The 27,692-nt window shown below is 44.0% G+C and overlaps 1 protein-coding gene across 1 annotated transcript; it reads left to right on the top strand.

Annotated features, from left to right (window-relative positions):
- The first annotated feature begins 1,391 nt into the window (after window positions 1-1,391).
- KCNJ2 (potassium inwardly rectifying channel subfamily J member 2) lies at window positions 1,392-11,972 on the top strand. The gene is made up of 2 exons (XM_069872913.1): window positions 1,392-1,520; window positions 6,511-11,972. The coding sequence occupies exon 2, from the start codon at window positions 6,727-6,729 to the stop codon at window positions 8,008-8,010; it is 1,284 nt and encodes a 427-aa protein (XP_069729014.1). The 5' UTR covers window positions 1,392-1,520; window positions 6,511-6,726; the 3' UTR covers window positions 8,011-11,972.
- Window positions 11,973-27,692: the final 15,720 nt, after the last annotated feature.

Here is a 27,692-nt window from a genome sequence, read left to right as displayed (position 1 = left end):
TCCTGTGAACTAAAGCCAGGCAAAGAATTCTTTGCTTCCAGTCTTGCTCCAAAAGCTCTTAGTTCAGGGATCAAAGCTCTTGTTTTGGAAGGGACATTTGATTTCAGGGAAAGAGAAGGACGTAAAGTTTAATAGCTGTGCTACAGTACACTCGACTGTCGCTTCTAGTGTGTGTTAAGGTCAGGCATTTGTGATGAGATACCCTGCATCTTAGCATTTCCCTTCTCTGAAATAAAGAAAAGAACAAAAGGGGTGAAAATGTTCTCTCTTTGACATTTTTCCTTACTTCACGGGGCTTTGGACATCAACCGGAGATAAGCTGAGGAGAGTAGGGATACAGATCCCACGCAGAACCTTCCCAAGTTCTTAGTAAAGGCTTGTAAAAGCCCTTCTCGGCAGGATGGGGGTACCCGGGGCAGGTGCTGGTGCCCGCGGCTGCAAGGGGGACACGGAGAAAACCGCAGCGCTGGCTCCGTTCTTCCAGGGGCACCGCGGCTTCCCAAGTGGGCACCTTCCCAATCAAGATCCTCCCTATCAGGCACCTTCAGCACCCAAAATCCCCCTGGGATCCTCCGCAGCGGGGACCGCCCCCGATCCCCGGCACCCGGGACCCTCCACACCCGGGATGCTCGGCACCTAGGACCACCCCCCCCTGCACCCGGGATGCTCGGCAACAGGGACCCTGCGCAACACGGACACCGCCCCCCCACTCCCCGCACCCGGGATGTTCGGTAACAGGGACCACCCCTCCGAACTCGGGATGCTCGGTAACAGGGACCCCCCCCGCTCCGAACCCGGGATGCTCGGTAACAGGGACCCCCCACACTCCGCACCCGGGATGCTCGGTAACAGGGATTTCCCCCCCTCCGAACCCGGGATGCTCGGTACCAGGGACCCCCCCTCCGCACTCGGGATGCTCCGCAACAGCGACTCCCCCCTCCGCACCCGGGATGCTCGGTAACAGGGACCCCCCGTCCGCACTCGGGATGCTCCGCAACAGCGACTCCCCCCTCCGCACCCGGGATGCTCCGCAACAGGGACCCGCACTCCCCGCCCCCGGGATACTCCTCTCGGGGGACCCTCCGCCAGGCACTCCAGACCCTTCGCAAAGGGACGCCCCCTCTCCTCGCCCCCGGGATGCTCCTCTCGGGGGACCCTCCGCCGGGCACTCCAGCACCTCTCCCCCCGGTCCCCCTCCCCCGAGCCCCCCGGGGCGGCTCCGCAGGGCGGGGAGCGGGGTCCCGGCAGGGCACCCCCCGCACCCCGGGCCCGGCTCGGCTCGGCCCGGCCTCCCTCCTCCCATTGGTGCGGGGCGGCGGGGGGGGCGGGGACGGCGGAGCCGCTATTAAACATCACATGGCAGCCCGCAAAAAAGGGGCAGCGGCTCATTGAGTGGCTCAGTTGCAAGCGGGGCGGCGGCGGGCGGCGGGCACCCCGGGATTGGCTTGCTGAGTCCCCGCCGGCTGCTGGATCTTACACTCTTTTAACTCATTAAGCACCTCCTTTCAGGCCACCGGCAGGTAAGGAGCTCCTTCTTCCCTCACCTATTCGGGATGCCCGCACGTTGCTTGGAAATTCCCGGGATAACGCGCTTTTTTTTTTTTTTTTTTTTTTTTTTTTTTAATTGTCGGGGAACGTGTCCCACAGCCCTTCGGAGGGGGATCTCCTGCATTTCTCCGCGAGCTATTCTCAGTGCCTAAAATAATTAGATAGGTATGCTGGGAACACTCGAGCATCTGCTTGCAGCATCTGTTTATGTTCATAACTTTCCATGCACCAGCTGCTTCCCCCCCACCCCCCGCCACACACCCCCCCGAGATATTTTATTCTGGGGAAGGGCTGGAAGTTTGCATGACAACTCCGTGTCGCAGAAGTAGCACCGCTCCATCCCTTTCCGTTCTGCTCGCCTGCTGTTTCCCTGTGCAAGAGAGAGGTCAAAAAAAATCGAGTCTTGGAGAACAGCTAGGTGGTTTTGAAAAGAGTGTCCGAAATGTTTTAGAGAGATGTGGAATGAACCTGTAACTTCATTCATTGGCATTATGGAAACACGGGATGTTATTTATTTGTGGTCATCGTGCCAAAAAAAAAAAAAAATAGGAAGGGGGGGGAAAAAGAATAAAAATCACATTGCAGCTGGGAAGCTTGTGTAGAGGATGTATTGTTTCAACTTAGTTCGTTACAGTTAAAGGAAAAAATACTGATAAGAAGCGGCAGATTTATTTGCGGGGGTTCAGTGCCGCTCTGTCATCTTCCTGGGGCCGGGACAGCCGGGACCCGCAGGTGCCTGGGCTGAGCCAGGACCCGCATCTCTGCCCTCTCCCAGCCTCCTGCAGGCAGCCGGCACTTGCTTCTGCCTTTCAGCTTTACCTTTACACTTGTTTGCTTTTCCATCCCCACCGCCGGCGCATCAAGTACACCCCCTGGTGCTGACTGCTTCACTTGTCGGTGTTGGGTCATCAGCTAGAAATATCCTCAATCCGTCTCTTGCAGGACGGCTGGTGCAAACCCCACTTGTCCTTTCCTTTCTCCTGTTTCTTCGCACCCATTTCCCTCCATCATATTTTTTTTTTTTTAATATATTTCCTTATTTTTCCCTCCCGCCTGGTCACAAAGTACAGATCCTTCTCATTGCTTTGTGTAACTTGAGTCCTACCTAAACCAGTAGGTAGCCCTGGGAAATGACTTTTCAGTCTGGAGGAAGGGTAGAAGGGTGGTTGTACCCAGCAATGAGGGAGCGGGGACGGTGGGAACAGGCTTCGCTGGTGCGAGGAGCTCCTTTGTTCTGTTTGCTGAGGGCAGCAGGGGAAGGCGCTTGGCTAAGGTCGTGCTGGTGCTCTCTTAGCAACATGTGCCCAGCTCGCTCTGCGGGGCTGTGTGGCGTCAGCCTGGGAGTAACTGCTCCAAGTGCTCGTTAGTGCTCCTCTTGCTACCTCTCGGCTCTTTTTTTTTTTTTTTTTTATTTGCACTTCAGCGTTTTTTGCTTAGTATTAAACCTTCTGCACAAATTCCCTTGTGGAGTTTAGACATGTGATGTGAACGTCTTTCCCAGGGGGAAGATCTCGAGGAGGATGCTTGCTAAGGGCAGAGTGGGGGTTCGGACTCCTCATCGTGGCATTTGCAGAAATGTTAGTTCTGAAATGCTGCAGATGCAGCACAGTCTGTTTTTTTTTTTCTCTGCTCCTCCAAGCATCTGCTTGCAGCAGAGCAGACCCGGGACTCTTCCATCCCATCCCATCCCATCCCATCCCATCCCATCCCATCCCATCCCATCCCATCCCATCCCATCCCATCCCATCCCATCCTTTCCTTGTAAAGCTATGTTGATGCCAGTGCTGGTAATTACAAGCCACGCTGCTCCAGTCTTGTATTCTCTTCCAGGAGGAAAGGTAGCCTGAATTAATAATTAAAACACACTGAATGATGATTGAATTTTCATCTGTGTGTATGTGTGCCTGCCTGCATAGCACGTGGCCAAATTATACAAAGATTTAGTTTGTTGGTGGGTACTGGGTTGGCTTCTTTTGGCTGGTGAGGATTGCAGGGCTGGTCTCACGATAACTTGGCACCTTTGGTGCCACCAACAACAATAATGATGTGGGAGGCAACAAACTTGTTTTGTCCTTGAGCAGCAGGTGGATTAGCAAAATAAGAAGTACTATTAGATTTTTCATGGTAGTTTGATTGTTTCTGGGATATTTGGTGGAACCTCCACTGAAACTAGTTGTGAAAGTCAGGGTGAACATTGATCAGGTGTGTAATCCAGAAATCAGTGGGTTTCCTGGACATTTTACAGGGCCTGTGCATGCTGTTGGTCGTGCTCCCATCTCGGCATCCTTCCACTCCAAGCACTCACAAGGAAGAGAGGCAATTTGTGCTGTAAAAGAAAGAAGACAACTATGCTGTGGTGGAGCATGTCAGAGCTTTCTTGTATAAGCTTAAAGCAGGTTGCGAAGGTAGCATACAGTGCCCCTAGGCGCGCTGCGAGTTTAAATATCATTAGAGCCAAATTGGTGCAGGTTTGGTCCCAAGGGCAGAGCATTAACAGGGTACAGTTAGGAAGGAAAAATGCGGTGCAAGGTACAGCAGGTAGAAGGTACTCAGCCATTCAGAGTAGAAATATGACAGTGTATAATACTTACTCTTATTTGTGTTCTAAACTTCTAAATGAAGTCAGCTTGCTGCAAGAAGCTGGTGTTTATGATTTCAATGATTTGTGGAATTCAAACAAATATCCTTGAGTCAAGACTTTTGTGGCGGGTGCTGCATACTCAGACACTTGGGACTTATAGCTTACCATTCCCTCCACTACAAGTTTTCCTCTAAAATGCAAGAGATAATGCAGGAAAAGAAAAAACAACAACCAAGACTTCTAAATAAAGGGTTACCTAGGCTGTGTATTTCCTTCGGCTTGGAACAAAACAGATGTTGGTTGAGTGTGGAAGTTGACCGTGACTGTTATTATAGGATGTGGTTTGTAAAGGAAGTGATCGATTTGCAGACCAATGCAATGGTTTTACAATAATTTTTTATGTGGAATGCATTAACGGCAATTTCAGTTCCCCCTCTGCTTTCAGGTTTCTAATAAAAGTATTTTTCAGGCAAAAAAAATAATCTAAGTGAACATTAAAGTAATTCCTTTGTAGTTTTGAGAAAGATATCCTGATGGGAATAAGAAACCCCATGATTAGAAAGGTGTGAAGGGGGAAAAAGTGAATCCTCACCCAGTGTAGGCAAGATAGTCAGATAAGTAAGAGGGCAGCTGTACCATCTCCTAAGCCTGCATTGCTGAAAGCCGTACTGAAAACCGTGCATTACCAAACCTATCAAAAGCTGCCAAAACGTCTTGTATGCTGCTGAAGTCACAGATGACTAATCTCAGCAAGTAGGCGTTGGGGCGCATTCTTGCACAACAAACAGAAGTGAGGGAAAAAGAGAAGGTAAAAGTAAACCCCAAAGAGATTCTAGAGGGAAAACCATCCTGCGTGCAACCTTGAGCACGATGTTGTTTTCTGTTTGTCACCTGCTCTTTTCCTAACAAGTGTTTGCTGACCTAAAGCCCTTGTAATGCGGTTGAAGGATGTGGGAGGGCTGAGAAACTGTTTGATATCCGTCAAGTTTTTGGAGCACCTCTGCAGGACTTTAAGGGCTGCTTTTGGGGAAGGAGATAAGTTCTTATCTACAGCTGTTTTGAGATACGATCAGAGGAAGAGCCACAGTGTACTGAAGCTGCTTCTGGGCAGACTCATGCTCCTTGGCGGCTGCAGTTTTGTTGGGTTTCGAACAAACTCAGATGAGTTTTGATAATATTGATTTACAAAGAGCATCGTGGTTTAATCTCCCACTGCTGTAAACAGTACTGAGGCCTCCTCCTGTGACAAATGGACAGCAGGCATTCCTCATCACTCAGTTTTAGTTTTATTTCCTCCATGGGGCGCATGTGTGGATGGAGCAGTTGCATTAATGCATCTCTTCTCCTCTGCAGTATTTCAATTACATTTCCTGATGTACAGTACATGACTTAATGGATGACGCACTTGTTAAAAGCTAAACCTGGGTCTAAGCCAGACCTCCCTGAAACAAGTTTGGTGGCTTCTGTCCTGAGGAAGAAGGTTTTGTAGCCTTTCTGCTGAGTCTTAATTGCCGACGTTTAAGACCCATGGGACACACAGAAAGGTTACACATTGGAGCAGGGAACCGTCTGCCTTGGGCTCCTGAGGGGAAGGTGGTGGTACTTGCCACCAAAGGTGTTATGGAGACACTCAGCCAGTCCTACTCCATCTTAGCCTTTTGCTACTTGCATAAGCAGGAGCAGATGAGGGCTGTTACAAGGTTTAGTTTGCATCCTATGACTTGAGCCTAATGTGAGTGTAAAACCTATTCAGATCCTAATGAGTTTATGGAGTTAAAGAGGATCTAATGCAGCCTTTATTTCTGCCATTTGCAGAGAATACACAACTCCCTTTTTTCAGCTTAATTTTTTTTTTTAAAGCTATATGTGATGTAATTTCATAGAAAAGACTGACATTTGCATTTTCCAAGTTTATTGCTTCTCTCAGTACATGCCATCATCCTTTTTGTATGCTCCCTTGTTTGTCATAGGTAGAACAGTCCAGGAGACTCATATCGTTTGTCGTTGTAAGCTGCTTCAGTATTTATATTTGAACTGGTGGATGTTAATGCTAATTGTTTGTTTCAAAATAAACTGAAAGCACAGTTGTAAATAGTAGATCGATTCTTTGCATGTCCAGATCTAAAGTGAATTTGCTTAGAAACTTGTGTAATGTGATCACTTCAGTGATTTCACTCAGGAAGAGCGATGCCTTCTTTGTAGTAATGATGTCGCTCCTGTCAATACACAGCTGTGCACATTATATATCCCAGAAAATGCTGTCATTAAGAATAAAGAAACTTCCTGCAGGTCCTCAGGAGTCATTTTACTTGCTTCTTTCAGGTTTGATTCCTTATCCTTTTTCTCCAAGATCTAATACAACATTTCTCTTTCTTTTGCAGACCATGCCCTCTCTATGACGGTTACTTATTAAGCTAACTCTGCATGCCAGAAGACTGTCCTTGGTTGATCCAAGGGCTTTTGGGGACTCCAGCCTTTCCCCAGTTTTTCTGTGTGTGTGTGTTCCTCTAGAACTTTCAAAACTGTTTCTCCAAAGGGTTTTGCAGAAACTTAGACTGTTTTCTAAAGCAGAAGCACCTCAGTCCACAGCAGTAGTGATGGGCAGCGTGCGAACCAACCGCTACAGCATCGTGTCTTCGGAAGAGGACGGCATGAAGCTGGCAACCATGGCCGTTTCCAACGGCTTTGGGAATGGAAAAAGTAAGGTACATACCAGACAGCAATGCAGGAGCCGCTTTGTCAAAAAAGACGGTCACTGCAACGTCCAGTTTATTAACGTGGGTGAGAAGAGACAGCGGTACCTGGCAGACATCTTCACCACTTGCGTGGACATCCGCTGGAGGTGGATGTTAGTTATATTCTGCCTGACTTTCGTCCTCTCCTGGCTTTTTTTTGGCTGTGTGTTTTGGTTGATTGCGCTTTTGCATGGGGATCTGGAGGATCAAGAAAATAGCAAACCTTGTGTCTCTCAAGTGAGCAGCTTCACTGCAGCCTTTCTTTTCTCCATTGAGACCCAGACCACGATCGGCTATGGCTTCAGGTGTGTCACAGATGAGTGCCCCATCGCAGTTTTCATGGTAGTTTTCCAGTCTATAGTAGGCTGCATCATTGATGCCTTCATCATTGGTGCTGTCATGGCAAAGATGGCTAAGCCAAAAAAGAGAAACGAAACTCTAGTCTTCAGCCACAATGCCGTGGTGGCCATGAGAGATGGAAAACTGTGCCTGATGTGGCGTGTTGGAAACCTGAGGAAAAGCCACTTGGTGGAGGCACATGTACGAGCGCAGCTCCTTAAATCCAGGATCACGTCGGAAGGGGAGTACATCCCTTTGGATCAAATAGACATCAATGTAGGGTTTGACAGTGGGATAGACCGCATATTCCTGGTCTCCCCAATTACAATAGTACATGAAATAGATGAAGACAGTCCTTTGTATGACTTGAGCAAACAAGACATGGACAATGCTGACTTTGAAATTGTAGTAATATTAGAGGGCATGGTGGAAGCTACTGCCATGACTACCCAGTGCCGTAGCTCATATCTGGCAAATGAAATCCTTTGGGGCCACCGCTATGAGCCTGTACTCTTTGAAGAGAAAAACTACTACAAAGTGGACTACTCGAGGTTCCACAAAACATATGAAGTGCCCAACACACCTATCTGTAGTGCCAGAGACTTAGCAGAAAAGAAATACATTCTCTCTAACGCAAACTCCTTTTGCTACGAGAATGAAGTCGCCCTCACCAGCAAAGAGGAGGACGAGATTGACACTGGGGTGCCTGAAAGCATGAGCACAGACACCCACCCGGACATGGACCACCACAACCAAGCAGGGGTGCCTCTAGAGCCACGGCCGCTACGGCGGGAGTCGGAAATATGACTGACAAACTCTTCCTCTCTCTTTTGGTTGAAAGGAAAAACAAAAATTAAATCTATCGGTCAAAGGCACGTTGGCCTGAGAAGTTGGCCCAGAACAGTTTTCAGACAACGGTACTGTTGAAGAGTGGTGTGAAGGCAAGCAGACCTGAGAAACCCCGGCTGGTTTTAGGGCTGTCCTCAGACGAGGGACGACAGAAAACGAACTCTAAACACAAAGCACTAAACATGTCTAAGTATGAACAGAAGGCACATATGTTGTAGAATAAATTATGTATATATTTTTTTACAAAACTTGAACTTGCAGGCAAGCTTTGGTTGGGTTATTATTATTTTTTTTTCAACTTTTTCCAGAATGCTTCTCTCTAGGGAACAAGAATGTTTTTAATGGCATAACAAAGGCAAGAATCTGCCTTATTATTATTATTATAATTATTTTTTAAAAAGCTGCTGCTAACTACATGAACACAAATGGTTATTTTTGTTGCAGTGTAGTTTTTATTTTCTCTTGTGTAATTTAAAAAAAAAAAAAAAAGTCAGTGTTGAACTTTTTGGGTTGAAAAGCTCATGATCACGTCAGAGAGGCTGATGTTGCCAGAAAGTCTAAACTCCTTTTGAGGCCAGTAGTTTGATAGCTCGAATCAATTTCTCTCTTTCCAATTACATAAGGGGCATTATGTAATATCAGGCCAATCAGTAGCCTCCAGCAAAATTATGATTTTTGGGGGGAGAATTTAATTCTTTGTCTAAAGGAAAACTGAAATAAAATATATATATATCTACATAGAAAAAGTACTAAGTTAAAACTACCTAAATGGATACCAAAGAAAATGCACAGTTTTGCACAGTGAAATTTATTTTAAAAAAGAAAGAAAAAAAGGAAAAAAAAGAAACAGGCTGCTTTAAACAAAAAAAAATTCAAACCTCAGACACCTTTTTTAGTTTTGATTTTTTTTTTTTTCTTTTTACGACCTTTATTTTGCACCTTATTCTAAAAGCTCAAGACTTGGATCTCAAGTGAGCGAGGACTCCTCCCCTTCCCCCTGCTCTTCCAGGGAGAGATAAATTCCCTTCCTTTCTTGTAAGGAGTAACGCAGTTAGAGGAGAGCAAGCAAGCAAACATCTGCCCTCCCCAGTTGCCAGGCTGCAGCAGGAGGTGAAGTATTAGTGCTCCCAAACCCATGCTGGACCACAGCACTGATCCAGCATCCTGAAAACTGAGCCATCCTCGCTGGCGTCGGACCCGAGCCCCTCGGCCGCCCTTGTGTTACCAGTTAAACTGTGCCAGAGACAGGCAGAGCTGCTGGTCGATGCTAGAGGCTGGTGCTACTAGAGCAGGGGTTGAAGCACAGATGAGCTGAGCGATAGATAAACCCCCAGGGAAGAGAATTTTGAAGAGGAGAGGCGAGGGTTAATGGAGACGAGATGAGAAAACAACTTTTACAATACAGGGCTTGGGGAATGGCACAGGGGTTGTAGCATTATGTAAAACGTGCTTCTCTTCAGCAGGGCAAGAGTGTCTGGGAGTGTATTTTCCAGCTCATTTGGGGAAGATGAGGCTGCAAAGCGAGGTCCATCTCCTGCCTCTGCTTGCCACCAAACACTGAGTGGTCAGTGGCTGAGTCACCAAGCTCTGAGCACATTTTGTGACCTTCTGTGAAGATCTGGCTCTAGCGGTATTTTGGCTCCTTCACCCAGAAGGCTTTAAATTCTCTGTGCCTCTAAGATCAAGGAGACAGCAAAGTTGTGCTTCATGCCTGCTCCCCAAGGAGCAAGTGGAGAGGGGTGGTGGTGGGGACGCTAATTGTAGTCAACTCTTGCAGTATTGGATCACTGTATGCCATTAAAAAACAGCTTGTTCTAGGTCTAATGTCTTCTGCAAATGGAATATCTGTGAAGGCCTCTGGCCCCTTCCAGCCCTGCCTGAAAGAAATGCCTGCAATGAAATGGTGTCTGATGAGATGGTATCTACAGTGGGTGGGTTCGAGACTGTGGAAATTTGACATTGTAAACATTGATTTGGCTACTAGAGAGGGCAGATGATTAAATGCAAGCACGGAGGCTGTCGCTGGGGTGGGGGCGACGTAAAAGAAAGGAAAGGCTGAACATATAAAGGCGATTTGATTGCAGTTTCTGGGTCAACGGTGGTGAAGACAACTGAGTGCTGCTAGTGCTGCTATTGTGATATTCTTGGACAAGGAAAATAACTAAACCAAAGAGTATTCAGTGAAACGGAGGGTGCATAAAAACGCAATGGGGAAGGGATGGAACGGGGAGGCTGGCTGGGAGAAAGGGGACCTTTTCTCCAGGTCAGCATCCCCCAGGTGCATAGTGCTCCCACTAAGTAATACTTGAGATATTTGAGGGAGGGACATGACACAGGGGATGGGGAATGCGGGATTCTGTTTGTTTCTTTAAAGCAAATGAAATTCAGAGAAAAAAAAAAAAGAAAATCCCCTCTCCCTAACATTTCTGGTGCAGATGTTTTGGGTTTGGGGGCTCGTTTTGTTTTGTTTAGTTTTTTTTTTCAAGTCAGTTTTTCAGAAATATTTTTAAAAATGTACATTTTATAAAGTTTATCAAGTATTTTCATATTTAAAGCCAAATGTAAATAGAAGTCTGTAAAGGAGGACAAGGAGAAGAAGAAAAAGGCCACAAAAAGTACAAATTCTGCTCGGCAGTCTCGGCTAGCTAGTACCTAGATGCTACCGGTTAGCATGACTTTTAGAAAATACTTGCAAGCCTTATAGGATTCCTAATGCTATGAACTTCTGTTTATTTATTTTTAAGCATGGACTTTTAATTTGAAAACATGTTCTAGTTGCTGGCATTTTTAAAAGTTACCAGCTTTCTGAGTGCTAGTCTTGACAAGGGTGTGCATTGAGGTAATCCATTACGCTCTCTGCCACATTCTTTTTCTTTTTTTTCTCTTTAATAACCCTTTGTCTTTGCCGATTGAATCTCACATTGCAGAATTGCACTCAGCCTCTGGCTCCAGGAAGCTGCTAGAAAGAGACCTGCAATGTACACTCCATGGTACCCTTCCCCCTTGTCCATCATTTCTATATTTCTCAACATGCTGTGGTAAGCCTGGTATTGTAGCACACTTCTACAGCAGCAAATTGGTTTAGTCATTTTTGAAAATATTGTTATTTTTAAGGACTGCACGGTGACTGACAGCGTTTCTTCAGTTCCCCATCATCCTGGGTCAAGCTGATGCCTGGTTAGGGGCCTTTTAAACTGACTGAGGTGTCCCCAGAACTCCAACAGGTGTCGGTTCAGCCTCTTTATCAAGGATGAAGTTGGCTCAACCAGCTCGCACAGAAGGTTTATACTGTATTTCGCTTAGGGTCTGGGGGGGAATATGTTATTTCTGCCCTTCCCTGAAAATACTTGAATGAGACACATTGTCTAAAACATAATACTGCGTACAGTGACAAAAAGCATTTCTGAGGCAGGCGGGGATGGATCTCTTCTTTCCTTTGTCTCTTCCGTGTGAGTTGTCCTTGGATAAGTAGCAGGGGTAGAAATCATTACTTATTAGCTGTGTTTAATGATACTCTCCCAGCCATGATAAACTTATGTGTTGTTAGTTTAGCACTTGCTCTTCTCGGAAAAGACAAAGGGTCCAGATGTTTTATTTGTTCTCTGAGGTCTTCTTTTCCATAATGGATTACAAGGTAAAACTGAGAAGTACTGTAATGTCTTTAAATTATGGCTGCTTATGACCATTGTAAAGTAGAAGGGTGCTGCATAATTGCCATCCCACAGCCAACAAAACTGATTTTGTAATGACTTTTGGCCTGCAGCTATTGTAAGGTGAACAATCTAGGCATCTGACAGTTGTCCATTACTATTTTCCTGTTTGCAGCCTTTTTGTATCAAAGTCTTCCTAATGTACTGCACAAATTGTGGATTGTACAGATTTTTATATATTATGTCTTATTTTATTATTTCTAAATAAATAAAAAAAAATTGAGAATTAACTGGTTTGTGCAGCATGTGTGTAAATGACCTGGGAGGTTGTATAACTGTGCTTATGGCTCTCTGAGCACTGTCTGAAGCACTTTAGGAAGAGTTAGGTCGTTCTCTCTCTTGACAAAAGACGGGAGAAAAGGTGATACCATCATTATTTCCCAGATAAGAACACAAACCCAGGGGAGTGAAAGGCAACTTGCACCAAAGGAAGATCTTCCCTAGAGAGACTGAGGGACTTTCTTCAGGTCATACCTGGAACTGCAGAGCTCTAGATCATTAGCTGCAAGTTGTATGAAGAGGGATAAAAAGCTCTAAGCCTGCATAAACTACAAAGTGGAGGGAAGGGGGAAGGATGAAAACACTGAGTATAAGCAAGCACATTGAAAGATTTGGAAAGGGATTAAAAAATTAAGCAGGAAAGTCACCTTCAAATCCCCATGTTTCATGTCTGCTTGGAACATCCTCTCATTGAAGTGATGCTCCTCAGCTCAGCTCAGTTTCAAACACACTGGCTGTAATCTTCATACATGCCTCATTTGTCTGGAGTCCTGAGCCTGATGCCACAAGTGTGGAGCTGGGTTCTTGTGTAACGGGACGGGGAATCATAATGGTACAGGCCTCGAGTAACCAAAAAGAGACTTAATGCCCTTATTTGTCTGGGTTGGAAAGCTCCTTTCCCACTGTGTGTGGCCTCTAGGGCAGATATTGAAGCTGCACGACTGTGACTCAGCTCAAAACTGTTAGGCTAACTGGAGTCAAGCACACTGCAACAGCTGAGGGGAGCTGTGAAGTATTTCAGTGCAGATTTGACCCCCCCAGCTGTTTTTTCCATCTTTTTATCAGTCTGTAATGCTATTACATGATGCCCTGGAAAGAGCCGTGACCCTTTCTAGGAGGACTCCATTTATAAATTCAAATTTACTTTTGAAATCTAATGATCTGTTGGAAAGCTTATAATAATAATAATTACAGGGCTGGATTTAGAGATGCACATTAACTGTCACAGCCTGGATCTGCCTATTCTTCCTACTGCAAAGCATCCTCTGTGTGAGCCACTCACTGCTCTGCCCATGGCTTTGGTGTTTGCTGCAGGGACAACAGGTCAGAGCCAGTGTCTGCAGGTTTTGCTTGGCTCCCTCCTGTTGTCTAAATCGTTAGCACCCTCTCCTGTCAGTGCCTTTCTCTTTTGCTGGCCACTTGTCCTGTCAGGTGGAGTCAGCATAAATATAGCAACAAAACACAGACGGCGTATTTTAGTAGCTAGCAAGGTTATAGCTAAAAATCTCCTTCACAGACTAGCTGGACGCATCTAGCAAGCATCAAGAATGTGCTGCAGGACACAAGCATACGCTACCTGAATCCAGGCAGCACAAGTAAAATGACACAGAAGACAGGTAGCATTGCCCATCGTTTGCTGTTGCTGACCTGCCCTGCAGGAAAGGGCTACAAATGTACCAGTTTCAGCAATATATACTTATTCTTTATATCTTATAATATCTTATTCTTTACAAAATAAATATGCTTTACAAAATAATATCTTATTCTTTACAAAGACAATAGCTATCTCATCTTTTCCTTCCTTATTGGCTTGGATTTCAATCCATAGATAGTGGAAATTGAATTTTTTTTTTTAAAATCTACATTGAAACTTATACCAATGACATATGGTTGGACTCGATGATCCGGGGGGTCTCTTCCAACCTGGTGATTCTATGATTCTATGATTCTATATAACATTGTGAAATAGCTACCAAATCACTGTTTTTGGGAAGCTGTGCAAAAGGGGTTCACGAGCTGCAGCATAGATCTGTCCTTGTTGCATACACTCTTCTCAGCACCTAACAGCCACAGTAGATTTCAGGGTAACTCAGGAACCAAGTTCAAGCCCAAGTGTTAGGTCTTGTGTGCCCAAACTTGGCTTTGCTCTGGTTTCTACTTGGCATCTGGGGGGAAGGTAACCCAGGGAACCCCCACTCCCTCCTGCTGCAAGAAGCATCTTGGCTCCTTGGGGAGACGTTCCCTGCTGTAGCACGTAGGAAGTCACAGGCTTTTGCTTTCCAAGATGGATATTTTACTAATTCTTTTTTGTCTTACTGAGTATAAACTATATTTGATATGCAAATTAACTCATTAATTATCTTGCATTACATGACATACAAAGTACCTGTGTTTCATCCAGGCTCGGAGTCTGCAAGCAGAAGGGACATAACTGAGGTGTTCACTGGGTTGCCCAAACCTCCAGCTGTTCCCTTGGGAACCTGCTGCTCGAGGCTGTAAATGCCAACACTCCGCAGTAAATAGAGAACAAACCAAATCAGGACTCTTTGAGGCAACTGCCTAAGAAATTTCTTGATTATTGTGAAAAATCTGGCTGCTAGTGTTTCACAAGACTAATAAACTCCAAGGTAATGCTTCCACCAAAATAATTATTGGAGTTTCATTTAATTGACATATAATAGCCTGTTAACAGGAAAGGATAGATTTCTATAGTTTAATAGCACAGGATCTTTCTGAAGAGGGATGAATCTTACCCTGGGGCAGTGTGATTACCTAGGGAAATAATACCATTTTGGCTCTATTTTTGAAGTCTTTTGATATTCTTAAATAGTACGATGGCTGTTAGCTCCCAGGAAGGATGAATGGCTACCTTGAACAAAAACATTTCCATTTTTACGCCTGTATTTATGTGCAATCCCGTTGCATGTGCACAGAGAATTCAAGTCGGGCCAGCAAATAATTATTTTTTTTTTTTTTTGCCATGTTGATACTTGCACTGACTTCACTTTTGCTGGAAAGGTAGAAGCAGATCAAACCTTGGTATTTTTTCTGTTTACACCTTAGGCAAGAGAGCTTTGGCTGTCTGCAGTTGACTTGGAATACCTCTGTGATCTACAGATGGAAACAACGGGAATTCCATTCTTTCTTCTGCAAGAGAGTTTGGCAAGAGGTGTCTACCCTCTAATAAGAAGCTCAACAGCTAATTGAAAGAAATAAGAGGCTTTAAAGGAAAATAAAGTGAGTGAAGGCAGGGAGCATCTCAAATGCCCACACTACATTTCAAAGCAAATGGGTGCAGAAATGCTGGACCAACTCTTCCTATCAAGCTCAGTAGCTCCATCCAAAGGATGTTTGCCTCCCTGGGCTTGGGTGGCTCTAGCAGTGACATCTGGAGAAGGAAAGCAATGAATTCAATTGAGGAAGGCGCTATGTCAGCTGTGTCTTGCTTTGCAGAACCTGTGCTGATGGAGGCAGGTGACCTTGCAGATCACAGTGTCCTTGGCCTCGCCCCATCCCTCTGTCTCTAGCCAGTGTACAAATCTGATCCCGTATGGAAAATTGCCTCTGAGAGCACTAGTGAAGTAAGGAGGCTGTGGACCTCTGACACGGTGCTCTCCTCCACATGCCACGAGCTTCGATATGGGACTGCACGCCTTGTGCATGGTCACTCCTGTTTTCAGAGAAGCCAAGGGGATTAAAAGCAATTAGGAAAATCCTAACTTATCCTAATTAGAGCCAGTGTGGAGCTGTATTAGAGTAGTTATCTCAGGTTTTCCAAAGCTGTTTCCCAGTGGGCTTGGGCACTTATTTTGTCCCTTCTCTTTCTTTCCCTTTCTTTTCTCCCTCCCTCCAGTGACGCTCTTCACCAGGCTTTGATCTCAAGGACCCTTGTGGGCTTAGTATTTACCTTTATAGCTGCAATTTTTTAATGTAGTTGGAGCGTCTTGGTATTTTCAATATTTATAGCTAATTAACTCCTGCAATGAAGTCCTCCTGCAGTTCTTTGCACTTGCTGTTTAATGAGGAGGGGCTGCCAGAGTCGCTGTGCCCGTCCCTTGGTGTATTATCTGACAGTTTTTCTATTGAATTAACTCAAGGTATGCATTGACTAAACATCTTTAGAGCCATTGGACAAACAGACTATGTAATATTCATAAATTAATGCAAATCAACTTCAAATATGTCAGCCTAGCTCCCCTAGGAATCCCTGGACCTCAGCATGTTGTGACAGTTCTTGTTTAAGCAAATCTGGATCTTTCAGTGCGAATAATGAGAGTGCTTTCATCCTGAGCAGTATTACCAGTGAGACTAATGTGCCATTCTCCTTCTTAAAACTGTGGTGTCATCAGATATAAATTAAACCACTGGGAGAGCAGGAGAAGAGAATGTGAATGGCATTTGCATGTATTGTCCCTCCTTTTCATCTGCTTCAGGAATACATCGTGGCTTCTTTTTAATTCCAATATTGCTATTACATTAAATGATTGAACAGTCGTGGTCTTTCAAATTCTGGGTTTTCGGACTTGGAGATTTTGTTACATGTGTAAATTATTTGCGTGTATTTGAGATATAACTAATTACATATTGCTTCAGGGCCTCATGCCACACACTTCAAATATTGCAGGTTTCCTTCCATGAATAATTTCATGCCCCTGGAAAGCTTGCTTCAAACGATGTTTGCTGCTTATGGCTTTTCAGGAGGAAACTTCCTAACACATTTACAGGGAGCTTTAGCTACTCTAAAAGCTCAGAGGATTTTGCTGACACTCAGCTTACTATCCACAGGAGCCCATAAACCCTGGGAGTTCCGAGACTGCAGTGTTGGGATGTGCCTTGCCGCTGTCCTGCCTCCTGCTCTGCTCAGGTACTCGTCTTATTCTTTTGCCAGGGTGCAGATGTGCGGTTTATTATTTCCACCGATACTGCGAGAGTCCATCGTGTGACTGTAATTCTCAAGGGCAGCACTGTGCTGTATTATTTATGCTGAAAAATGTAAGCATTACCACTCAAAAATATTCCTGCCCCTAAGACATCTCTCTAACTAAACACTTTCAGCCCATTCCACCACAGCAGAATTTGTTTCAGATAGAAGATGTCCACATGGCTTCCCTGAAGTTTGTCTCCTTTGCATATCAAAAAATGTTAACAAATCAGCATAATATATACCCCGGGGAGCAGAGAAAGCTGCTTTACTATTTCTTGGCTGGCTTAATTCATGCTGGAGTTGTATGACTTTTCATCTCTGCAGCTGGAGGAAAAGGCTAACACACAGCGTAAAAGTAGTATGATAAATTGTGGAAAAATAACTTGCTGGCTTTCCTAAGAAACTCTCCTCTCCAGCTCCTCCTCTCACTGTACTCCTTCCAGCGCCCCAGAATTCATTGCATCAGTGCATGTTATGGCACCTTTGGGATGCGTTAGTCATAAGAATGGAGCTACTGGTGCTTTGCAGGCGTATTTTAACTTTGGCTCTCACATGAGAGCTCTGACACATCCGTGCTGTCTGCATGTCTGGGTAGCGTTTGCTTGTGGATGCCTCCTGAGATTCCAGACAGCTCAGAAAAGGAAACATCTAATTTGTATTTGCTAAGGTATGCGGGAGGTCTTTTTGTTGTTCTTTGTTGGTGGTGAGGGCTTTTGGGTACAGGGTTGATGTGGAACGAAGGCAAACGTAGTAGCTCAAATGGAGACTTCAGGTTCGTGCTGTAATGTCCAGCTCCAGTCTCTCTTCTGAACACTTCAGGATGACCAGATGGAGCGAGGAAATGTGTTTGCTCAGCCAGTCCTTCTCCTGTGCCCCTCTGTATTATTTTTCTGCCTTGGGAAAATTCACAGGTGCCTTGTGAGGCTGCAGTGACTCTGGGCTACAGTGACCTAGCCCCCTGGCATGCCGCTCACTGCGTGGTGCTCCCTGTGATGTTCTCTTCCCCTGTGACTTACAGGCATCAGGCACTGAAAAAATACAGCCTCCAGGAATTTACACTGGCATCAGGAGGATTACACCCGCTGCCTCACCCCGACTGCTACGACCACGTACCAAATTGCGTGTATAATTCTGCCCTTTTGCACAGCAGACGTGAAATGGTCTTGATAATGATCCCCAGTTTTCTTCTTCCTTTGAATCCATTCAGATCTCAGAATTCATCTGTAATTGCATGTAATTAACTTCTCCTTATAGGATGCTTTTGAGAGGGGAGCTGATAAGTGAGTGTCGTACTTTACATTATGGACGCTTTTTTCTGGAGGTTCTCACTTTCTTCTTCAGGTTCTTTTGCTCTCAAACGGTGTAATCTGGACTAATTTCAGTGATTTCAAGTTTTTGTGCAGAAAAGTGAGATCAAAACAAACTCTCTGTCTAACTTCTTTTGCATGTAAACACATAAAAATTCCCAATTTCCCCCTGCAGGTTTAGTACCAGCCCTGATTTGGAAAATTCATGGTTTTCAGGCTTAATCTAATGTAACCAGAAGTGAGTGGGCAAATATCAAGGCTTATTATCAAGCAGCACATTTTCCATCAGCAAATGTACTGAGGTCAGTAACACTTATAATGCAAAGGTGTTTTAAATTAAAATACTCTGGCACATTTGGGCCTTTCATGCTCTGACTCATTTGCTAATGTTTAGCACATAATCATGATCATTTTATGGAAAAGAAGGGACAGGCATGGTCTGAAACAAAACTGTTTTGGCCTGTCCACATTAAATGTTCTTAGATTTAAGAAGCTGTAGCACAGAGAACAACCTTTTTAGTTTTTCTCTCCCTCAAAATGAATGACCAGATAGAGATCTGGTGCACAAGCAGGGGAACAAAAAATTCCTTAAAGCAGCATACTATTATGTTTAGTAAAGATTTCATTAAATGAAATTAATGTAATGAATACTTGTTTTTCCCCTTAGGGAACAATAAGAAAGCTTCTTATACATATCTTGTCCTGATACAAGCCCCATGACTGGTTGCAACCTGTAATAAAAATGCCATATGCAAGAGAATATATTTAATATCGGGAAGGCAAAATGGAACAATATGATCTGTTTGGGGTTTGAAGGTAAATGTTGAGACATTTTTTTCCTTTAAAATAGTCTGTGTTAGATGCTGGTTAGCTAACTGGGAAATGAAATCACAGAGGATTTATGCTGTTAATGACAGGCTATGATGTCAAAGACATTTGGCCTGTAGCCATAACCTTTTGTGTGGCTCTGGTTGATTCTTATAAACAAACAGGACTGCTCTGCTCCTGCCTGGGTATGAGTCCCCATCAGCTGGGAACACTGAAAACTGGGCTATGAAGGGCACTTAAATATATTAAGCAAAAAATTGAGGGGAAGCAAGAAGTGCTTTCTCCCCTTTTTGGCTCTGTTTTTATGCCATAGGGTTTGGTTAATATTTAAATAAGCACCAGGTTACTGAAATAACGCTGAAACCAATCGCACTTTCTGAAACTCCACTCTGTCACGTTGATTTACAATTAGTCAAAAGCCTGATGCATTGTCAATAGTGTACATCACCATGATTTTTGTTTCTCTCATCCCATTTGCAGTATAAAAGAGCAGGCTAGATTGGCTTTTACAGCCATGCCAGTGTGGCACCCAACCTCAGCATCAGGTGGGAAGTGGTGGGACCACTCACACTGCCTGTCTGGGGAGATCTAGCAGGGACAGGTCTGCAGCACCCAGCCAGGAGAGGTACAAACCCCAGGACTTCCCGCTCCAATAACCTCTGAAAAAAAGCTGCAGATCTGACTCCACAGAGACAGGGAGACCCTGAACTGTATACAACTTTTCTGTTCCCTTAAGGAGCTTACATGCATAATTTTAATCATATTTTCCCAGATAATACATAGGATTTGCTTGAAGCCATTTCAGCCGTTTGATACATGGGAGGGCTTCATTATGCTGTTATTGGTGTCATTTTTCTTTTTACACAGAGCTGTTTTCCTTTTGTATTTTATCCTCCTGGGGCTGTGTTGCTAAGGGTTCACCAGGTGCCAGACCCTCAGCTGGGTGAGGAAGAGTAGCTGCACTGATTGAAGGTCACCCATTTAAACCCGTCAAGGATCCTTTTATTAACATAATTGCTAGCACTACATTGGCTAAACATTACAGAACGTCTTTAAATGTCTGAGCTAAGTAAGGTCGCTGTCCTTCAGCTGTTTGTTTCCTAAACCCTCAGTGACTTCTTCAGACCCCATCTATGCCATGTGACGCTGCCTCAATCCAAACCTGGGATCTGGACATGGACCTGGCAGCAGGGAGTGTTTCTGAAACCTGGCTCATGACTATCGAAACAGCTCTTAAGAAAACTAGATAGCCAGGAAAACATTAGCAGCCTAAAGGTTATTCTTATGCCAGGGCTGAGCAACCTTCCACTCACCACCAGGCTTTAAGCCACATTTGTTTTCCAGGTCTAGGAAAACACTTTGCAGCCAACTCTCCATGGGACAAGTGCCCACAGGACAATTCTCCATGGGGACATCTCTAACCCTACCCCTAAACCTAAGCCTAATCCTATCTCTAGTGCCTCCTGTGGTCAGTTGTCCTCATGGAGACTTCTCCCTGTGGAGCATTGTCCCCACAAAAAGTTGTCTGCAGAGAGTTGTCCCTTCTCATGGTTTTTCTTTCTGCCCTTTTCTTGCACTGAATGAAGCAAAGGAAAAACATCAAGACCACAGGGAATGTTTTATCGCATCAATGATCAGATCCAGCCTGCAATTCAGCAGAACCATACATGCACAGTGAAACCCAGAAGTCAATCTCTTCTTTTCACTGCAGGATGAAAACCTCCCCAGGGAAACACGTCATACTGCACAGGGCATGGATGTTGGTTATGGCTCTTGCTGAGGACTGAATCAGCAGCACCTCCAGTTTAAGAAGGGACCAGTAGTGGCTCTTTCAAGTTGGGGGAGTGTTAAAGCAAGGTGAGCTTGGTCTGTCCATCCACCTGCTGCAGCTCCAGGCACAGCAGCATCAGTGCAGCATTGCACAGACTTGCCTTCGAGCGCCTGTAATTTAGTCCAGATGTCAGAGCAGCTCTACAGTTTGATAATTGTGTCTCACTATTAACATATTTGGTTTACAACAGAGGAGGATCATTACAACTGTCACATTATTCTGTTTCTTTTTTTCCCCCATCTCCTATTAGTAGAGACACTTATTATCATTTTAATAGGAAGAAACAAGTTCCCTATGTCCTTTTCCAGTCCTAAAAGGACAAGACTATATTTTCCAGAAGAGCCTATGATTGCAGATTTTAAATGTTCAACTAGAATACATTAAAATGCCCTAGATGTCAAGAAAAAAAAAGAGAGTCCTCATACCCAGAGGAAGGTAGGATGCTTAAGCTGAATTACAGCAGTGTAATTATTGTTAATGTCAGATCTTACAATCTACAACATTATTTATAGGCATCTGCCCAATTCACAAAAATATCTCTAAAATAATTTCAGAAGAACTTCACTTGAAGACTGTTCATTTTGGAAAAATATAAATCATTGTTCCATTTAAACAGATTTCAGCTCAGAGAGCAATAATATTTCATTTGTGTTGAAAGAAGTCAGGGGCTTATTAAATATTAATATGTGATTACAGCGTGGGTTAAAGTTCCTCTCTTAATACATACTTAATATATAACTTTGCTCAGGTGACTTCGTTCCTGAGGGAGTGTAAGTTTTGCTTAAGGGACTTTGAAATAAAGAAAAAAAAAAGAGTATAAATATGCCAAAATACAATTCTGCATGAGCTATTCATGACAGTATATGGCACCTGGTGTGGTGCTTTGCTGAGCTGAGGTAGTATGTTACGTTTTAAGCATTATTGATAATAAATGTCATGAGCTAATTAATGATGCTGTACAAATAGTACACCTGGCACAGTGCTTTGCTCATGTCCAGAGCAAAAGGACCTGACTCATTTCAGTCTCATGTTCTTGCTTTTGAGGCCCCTGAGACTGAAACAGACAGGTCAGACCATGACATGAAAGACTGAATCTCCAAGTATCTGTGGTCAGAAAAAAAAAAAGAGATGGAAAATGCCAAGGAGTAGGGACTGGGAGAGAAAGATTTAGTGAAAAGAGAAAAAGCAGATTCTAAATCAGGGCACGTGATGTGCAGAAGGGAGTTCTGAAGAAAGACGAGTGGGAACTGTGTGTTTCAAAGTCTCAGGAAACCAACTGTAAATTATGAAAATGCAGTGGGATTTCAGCTTTTAAATCATGCAGGGACTTTCGGCAACTATAACACAGAAGTCTTTGAATCTACCGAGATAAGGGAATATCTTCAGGAAGAGATTTTTTCAAAGGCTTGACAGGTAGGTTGGTGTCTATTGAATATTTATCAAGATTTTTGATAGCATAAAGACAACTCCCCTGCTAGTTCAGTGGCCACCAGCCACTGCTGGGTACAGGGGCTGTTTGACCCCACACTTGATGGCTGTGGTCCCTGGGGTAGGTTATTCCTGATCTGAGCCGTGGGGAATCTCAGCATCCCTCCCTGCCTGTAGTCAGATGAAATCCCATGGGTTGTGGCATTGAGGAGGTGTCAGAGAAGGGCCAAGTTTGTTTGCTGCACATTTGGTTGCACTGCAGTATTGCTCCAAGAGAAATTAAGAGGTAATAGTTGAGTGTTTCATTAATTTTTTTGAGATGTTTTGAGCCTTATATAATTAGAGGCTGTGAGACATCCTGAGACAGGAGAGAATGATCATTTGTGCATAAAAAGGAACATCATATTATTTCCACTGTTTTATATCACAGATTTGAAGAAAAAAGAAATCTCCTTGAAGATGAGATAATCCTGGTGGAACAATCCTGTAATATTTGCTGAAAACTGCATGCAAGACTGAATTGTGAACTTTCAAATGAGAACATTTTAGACTTGTGCTGCATGTTGCCTCTAATTTAAATTCCCATAATTCTATCTTTGAAGTTCTTGGTCCTTTAGACTTAAAAGGCAGAACTGCTTATCCTTTGTGCTTGGGAAAGGAGACAAGACCTTTATAGTTTCGAAATGGGCTTTTTTTTTTTTTCTTAAGGAAAAATGTAATTGCATACAAACTGCAAATCTCTCTAAACAATTCTCATCGGTTGCCTGAAGAGTCCCTTGGCTGAATTGTAAATCACGATAAAGTGCACCAAAAAGGAGTTGGGGCATAAACGAGTTTTGGAGCTGTCTAGTCTGGGGTTCTGTAAGGTAATTAAATCAAGGAGACTTTCTGATCTATGGAAGGGTCAATGTATCAGGGCAGTGCTTTGAACCATGGTCTCATTAAGACACAATTGCTGCCTTCGCTTCCCAGATTGTTTATAACAGCGAGCTTATTCCTAAGCAGTCAATAACTAGAGAACATAAATCAGTGCACAGAAAGAGTTATTCCCAGTTTATGGACCAGATCCTCAGCTGGCATAAATCACTGTTGCCCCAATGATGTCACCTCAGCCGTGCTTTATTTATACAATCCAAAGATTTGTCTCATACTGTTCTCATTTTATTGGCTTTTATTGACTCATTCTGTAGGCACAGATTTTCATAAATGAAATGAAGGTGGAGATAATTGAGGTATGTGAAAAATAATATTATAAAATTTTCAAGGGAAAATCAGAATCGTTCTCTTCCTTTCCCCTTCATTTCAATAAAAAATAGTTACCATGTGAATTTTGGTCAGTTTATAATCATTTCCCTAAATAACACCATGACCACTTTATGAAATGTTCCAGTGGTCTTTGCATGATTTAATGATGCTACTTCTAGATTTTAATTGAATTTAGGCTTAGCACTGACAGGGGCAGCGATGGCAGCAGCCCCCAGGTCTGCAGTTCCACAAGGGCATGTACCAGCTCCTTGGACATGTTTGAGTCTGACGTCCCACGTGTGCAGCAGCAGGGTACAAACACTGCTCTTTGGGAGCTTTTCTATTAGCCTTGTTCTTAGCATCAGGCTAAAATAGATCACAGAAGTTGAATCTCCAAGAATCTTCTCCAAAGCTGAAGATCAGCGTTGGTCCATTGGCTGAGATGCAGGGTGGTATAAGAGGAGGCTGAGGGGAGACCTCGTTGCTCTCTACAACTACCTGAAAGGAGGTTGTAGAAAGGAGGGTGCTGGCTTCTTCTCCCAAGTGACAGGGGACAGGACGAGAGGGAATGGCCTCAAGCTCCACCAGGGAAGGTTTAGGCTGAACATTAGGAAAAAATATCTCACGGAAAGGGTCATTGGGCACTGGCAGAGGCTGCCCAGGGAGGGGATTGAGTCACCTTCCCTGGAGGTGTTTAAGGGACAGGTGGATGAGGTGCTGAGGGACATGGGTTAGTGCTTGATGGGAATGGTTGGACTCGATGATCCGGTGGGTCTTTTCCAACCTGGAGATTCTATGATTCTATAAGGTAGGCCCAGCAAACCTCCTCCATGGGAGAAGAGGTGAGAACAATATCTGTCTGTAATGCCTGTAACACCGATTTCAAATATCACCCTACCCAACCATTTAGGCAGTCCAGCTTTCCTCCTCTCCATCTCACCTCAGCATCATGCCTGAACACCCTGATGTGGAGAGTTAGACAGCAAGCAGCAGCACCCATCCAGCCTATACAGCTCCTCTAACAAAACATTGTCACTAATAACTAATTAAACTTACAAAAGATCCTTTCCATTTTTGTTCCGGTGGTTGCTGTGAGCAAATCTAGCAGTATGAAGTCATTTTTATATGTCCTGGTTCTGTTTCATCACGCTGATGTCAGAACTGATGTCACTAGTGTCAATATGGTGTTTATGAAGCTGGAGATCAATATTAAATACTGGATTTAGGAAGCATTGACAGAGTTGTAGCTCTGACTGCATTCAACCTGCTTTGGCTGACAGGGAGCCAGAGGGTTTTTTCCATGTCATTCAGTTAAAAGAATTTCCACTGTCTAGCTTTCTCCTCTTGCTACACCGTAGCGCAGTGACAACTACCAGTTGGAATAATAAAAAAAGAGAGATCTCCACGGAAATCGTAAAAATTTGAGAAAGAAATCTCCAGCGAACATAACACAAAACCAGCAAAGAGACTGAGCATGAGGAAACAGATAAGAAATAATGTGAAAAATTGCTGAGCAGAGATGCAGGTGCTCAAAACCAATAAATAATTAGAATATATTTAATTAGGAATGATGGTAATATTACTTCTTGGGGTTTAAAATGTGAACTTTTATATCCATCTGGGATTTTGGCACTCAGATGACAGTGTGTTTGGGCATTTCAGTCCTCTGCTGTTCAATTTGCAACACAGAAAAATATCATCCACTATTTTTTCCGTGACAAATTATCAGCATTTCATTCCAAGCTGTTTCACAAATAAAGCTTTCACTAGAGCAAGGGCGAAATATTCCTTGGTTATCCACACTGTCCTCCTCCTGCTGCTCTGAGAGGGGAGATGAACACAGGATTTTAAGAACAAATAATAATAAATTGTATTTAAATACATTTATCTGTCAGAATAGGCACATAACTATGAACAAAACCCCAGAGGAGATATGATCCACATGAACAGGGTACAAGATAATGAAGCAAACTTCTGCATCCCAGCTCTGCATCGCTTCCTTTCCCTCTGCCCTGCTGCTCCTCCAGCCCTCTATCTGCCTTCCTTAGTCAGCTCCATGAATGGTGCAAGGCAGACTTTATCCCCCTCTGTGTTTAAAAAGACACCAATAACTTCATTTCATATGATACCTGTGGTTGCTGCCATGTAATAAAACCTCCAGAAACATAACCATGGAGTTAGAATCATAGAATCATAGAATAACCAGGTTTGAAGAGACCCACTGGATCATCGAGTCCAACCATTCCCATCAATCACTAAACCATGTTCCTCAGCACCTCGTCCACCCGTCCCTTAAACCCCTCCAGGGAAGGTGACTCAACCCCCTCCCTGGGCAGCCTCTGCCAGTGCCCAATGACCCTTTCTGTGAAAAATATTTTCCTAATGTCCAGCCTAAACCTCCCCTGGTGGAGCTTGAGGCCATTCCCTCTTGTCCTGTCCCCTGTCACTTGGGAGAAGAAGCCAGCACCCTCCTTTCTACAACCTACTTTCAGGTAGTTGTAGAGAGCAATGAGGTCTCCCCTCAGCCTCCTCTTCTCCAGGAAGTTGTTTCTCTAAGAAGGCTGGAGACTATACACTTTTCTGCTGACAGTTTATGTGTTTATATATACACACACACACTTATACAGGCTGCCTGCCTGCTCACCATCTGTAACTTCATCACCTTCAACAATCCATCCTTTTTCCCCATCAACTCTCTCCAACTCTCCCAAGCTATTTGTAAGGCTGAGACCCTCACAGGTGGCAGCATTTCTTCCTGAACTCATGATGGCACTTTATCTTTGCTTGCTCTTAGCCTGGAGATCTCTCTTACGCTCCTAATCTTCCTGAAACCATCATTTCTTATCCAAAGCTGCTTAAGCAGTTGAAAAGCAACGTTCATTTCCAGGCAATATGTGCGCAAACTTGGATGAGGGCTGGTTTGCAAAAAGAGCTGCCTATAATCCGGAATAAAATTAAACCTTAATCACTATGTTCTGAAGGAAAGACTTGTCACTGCCCAGCAAACATGTATCTTAATAAAGTCATTCATTCTTCCAGAGCGCAAATCCATTTGTATCCACTGGCTTAAAAGGATGCGCATCTGCACACAGGAACTTTGGATTTTCCCGATCTTAAAGAGTATGTTGCTGTTAAGACAGGCTTATATATATATACAGGGTCTTAAAGAAGGGTAAGTCACTGCTGCTGTCTGAATTTCATTAGCATCAGCTGGCCAAGAAGGGCTTGCGGTGCAAGGCACCTTAGTGTAAGGAGTTGCTACCTGTGCTGCTGGCAGCCCTGGCACTGGGCAGGCAAAGGGCAGCTTCATTCCTGCTATAGGAAAGGTTCTGAGTTGTAGATGAATTAAAGGCTCTTTTCTTGTGCTACACTGGACCATGACAGAGGTTAGAAATCAACCCAGGTCTCCTGAGCCACCGCCCTGTGCACTAACCACAAGATTTTCTTCATCCTATCCATTTCTCAACTGCTAGTAATTACACTTAGAAATGCTCTGGAAGCCAAAACAAACACGAGAGATATTTCCAGTGAGCTTTCAGTTTGTTATTAATCCTTCAAAGATGGCTTTGTCCACAGGGCAATGCAGAAAGTTATGTTGCTAAGCCTGCTTCTCTGTTTTGCGTGTTTGCGGCATCATTTCTCTCTGATGAGCAAATTTGCGTACAAGTCGGCATCTCCCTTTTTGGACTGGATGATTTCTCTCTCACATGATGAGAAAAACAAATTCCACACTGAATCAGAACATTGCCTGCACAACTAATATAATCTGGATTTGTTTCAAAGGACAGGGCTTTTGGTCACTCAGGATCTACCTCAGAACCAACTGGAAGTAATTTTCTACATGGTTGGTTTTTTTTTCCCAACCATACTATGAAGTATTACCTCATGAACACAGCATGATAGTAAATATCCACAGATATTTGTTGTCTTCCTCAGGTCTCCTATTGCTTATCTCAAATTTTAAATAGAAACTGTGGAATAAAATAGGCATTTGCTGGGTTTTTCTATACTATATTATATTGACATGGATGTGAAAATTCCAGCACCTACTCATACTGCACTGACTCACTGGAATGTGCTTATCGCAGATGAATCTATTGAAGAAAGTCATCCCTATTGACACTTTGCCTTTTCCCTTGAGGCCTGTTCATGCATGGCCTCATGGATCTTCACAAGGGTTGGCTGAAAGCTGGGCACGGTGTCCCTCTAATTAGCAATATTATCTCACCTGGCATCATATTTTACAATCAGCAGAAGTTATCTGGGAGATCTAATGCACGAGGAGCCGATGGGAATATTTCAGTTCTGTTATTGACTTCTCTTCTCAAGCTTTGTAATTAATTCCTGCCGCCTCAGGCGGGCTGTAG

Source organism: Phaenicophaeus curvirostris, chromosome 19, assembly GCF_032191515.1.
Source record: "Phaenicophaeus curvirostris isolate KB17595 chromosome 19, BPBGC_Pcur_1.0, whole genome shotgun sequence".
In the NCBI taxonomy this organism is placed as follows: domain Eukaryota; kingdom Metazoa; phylum Chordata; class Aves; order Cuculiformes; family Cuculidae; genus Phaenicophaeus; species Phaenicophaeus curvirostris.
The sequence above is the reverse complement of the archived record's forward strand: the minus strand, read 5'-3'. Positions and strand labels throughout refer to the sequence as shown.

Bases quoted from the DNA above. Each gene is read 5' to 3' on its own strand.
- KCNJ2 (XM_069872913.1), top strand. From the start codon at position 6,727: ATGGGCAGCGTGCGAACCAACCGCTACAGCATCGTGTCTTCGGAAGAG.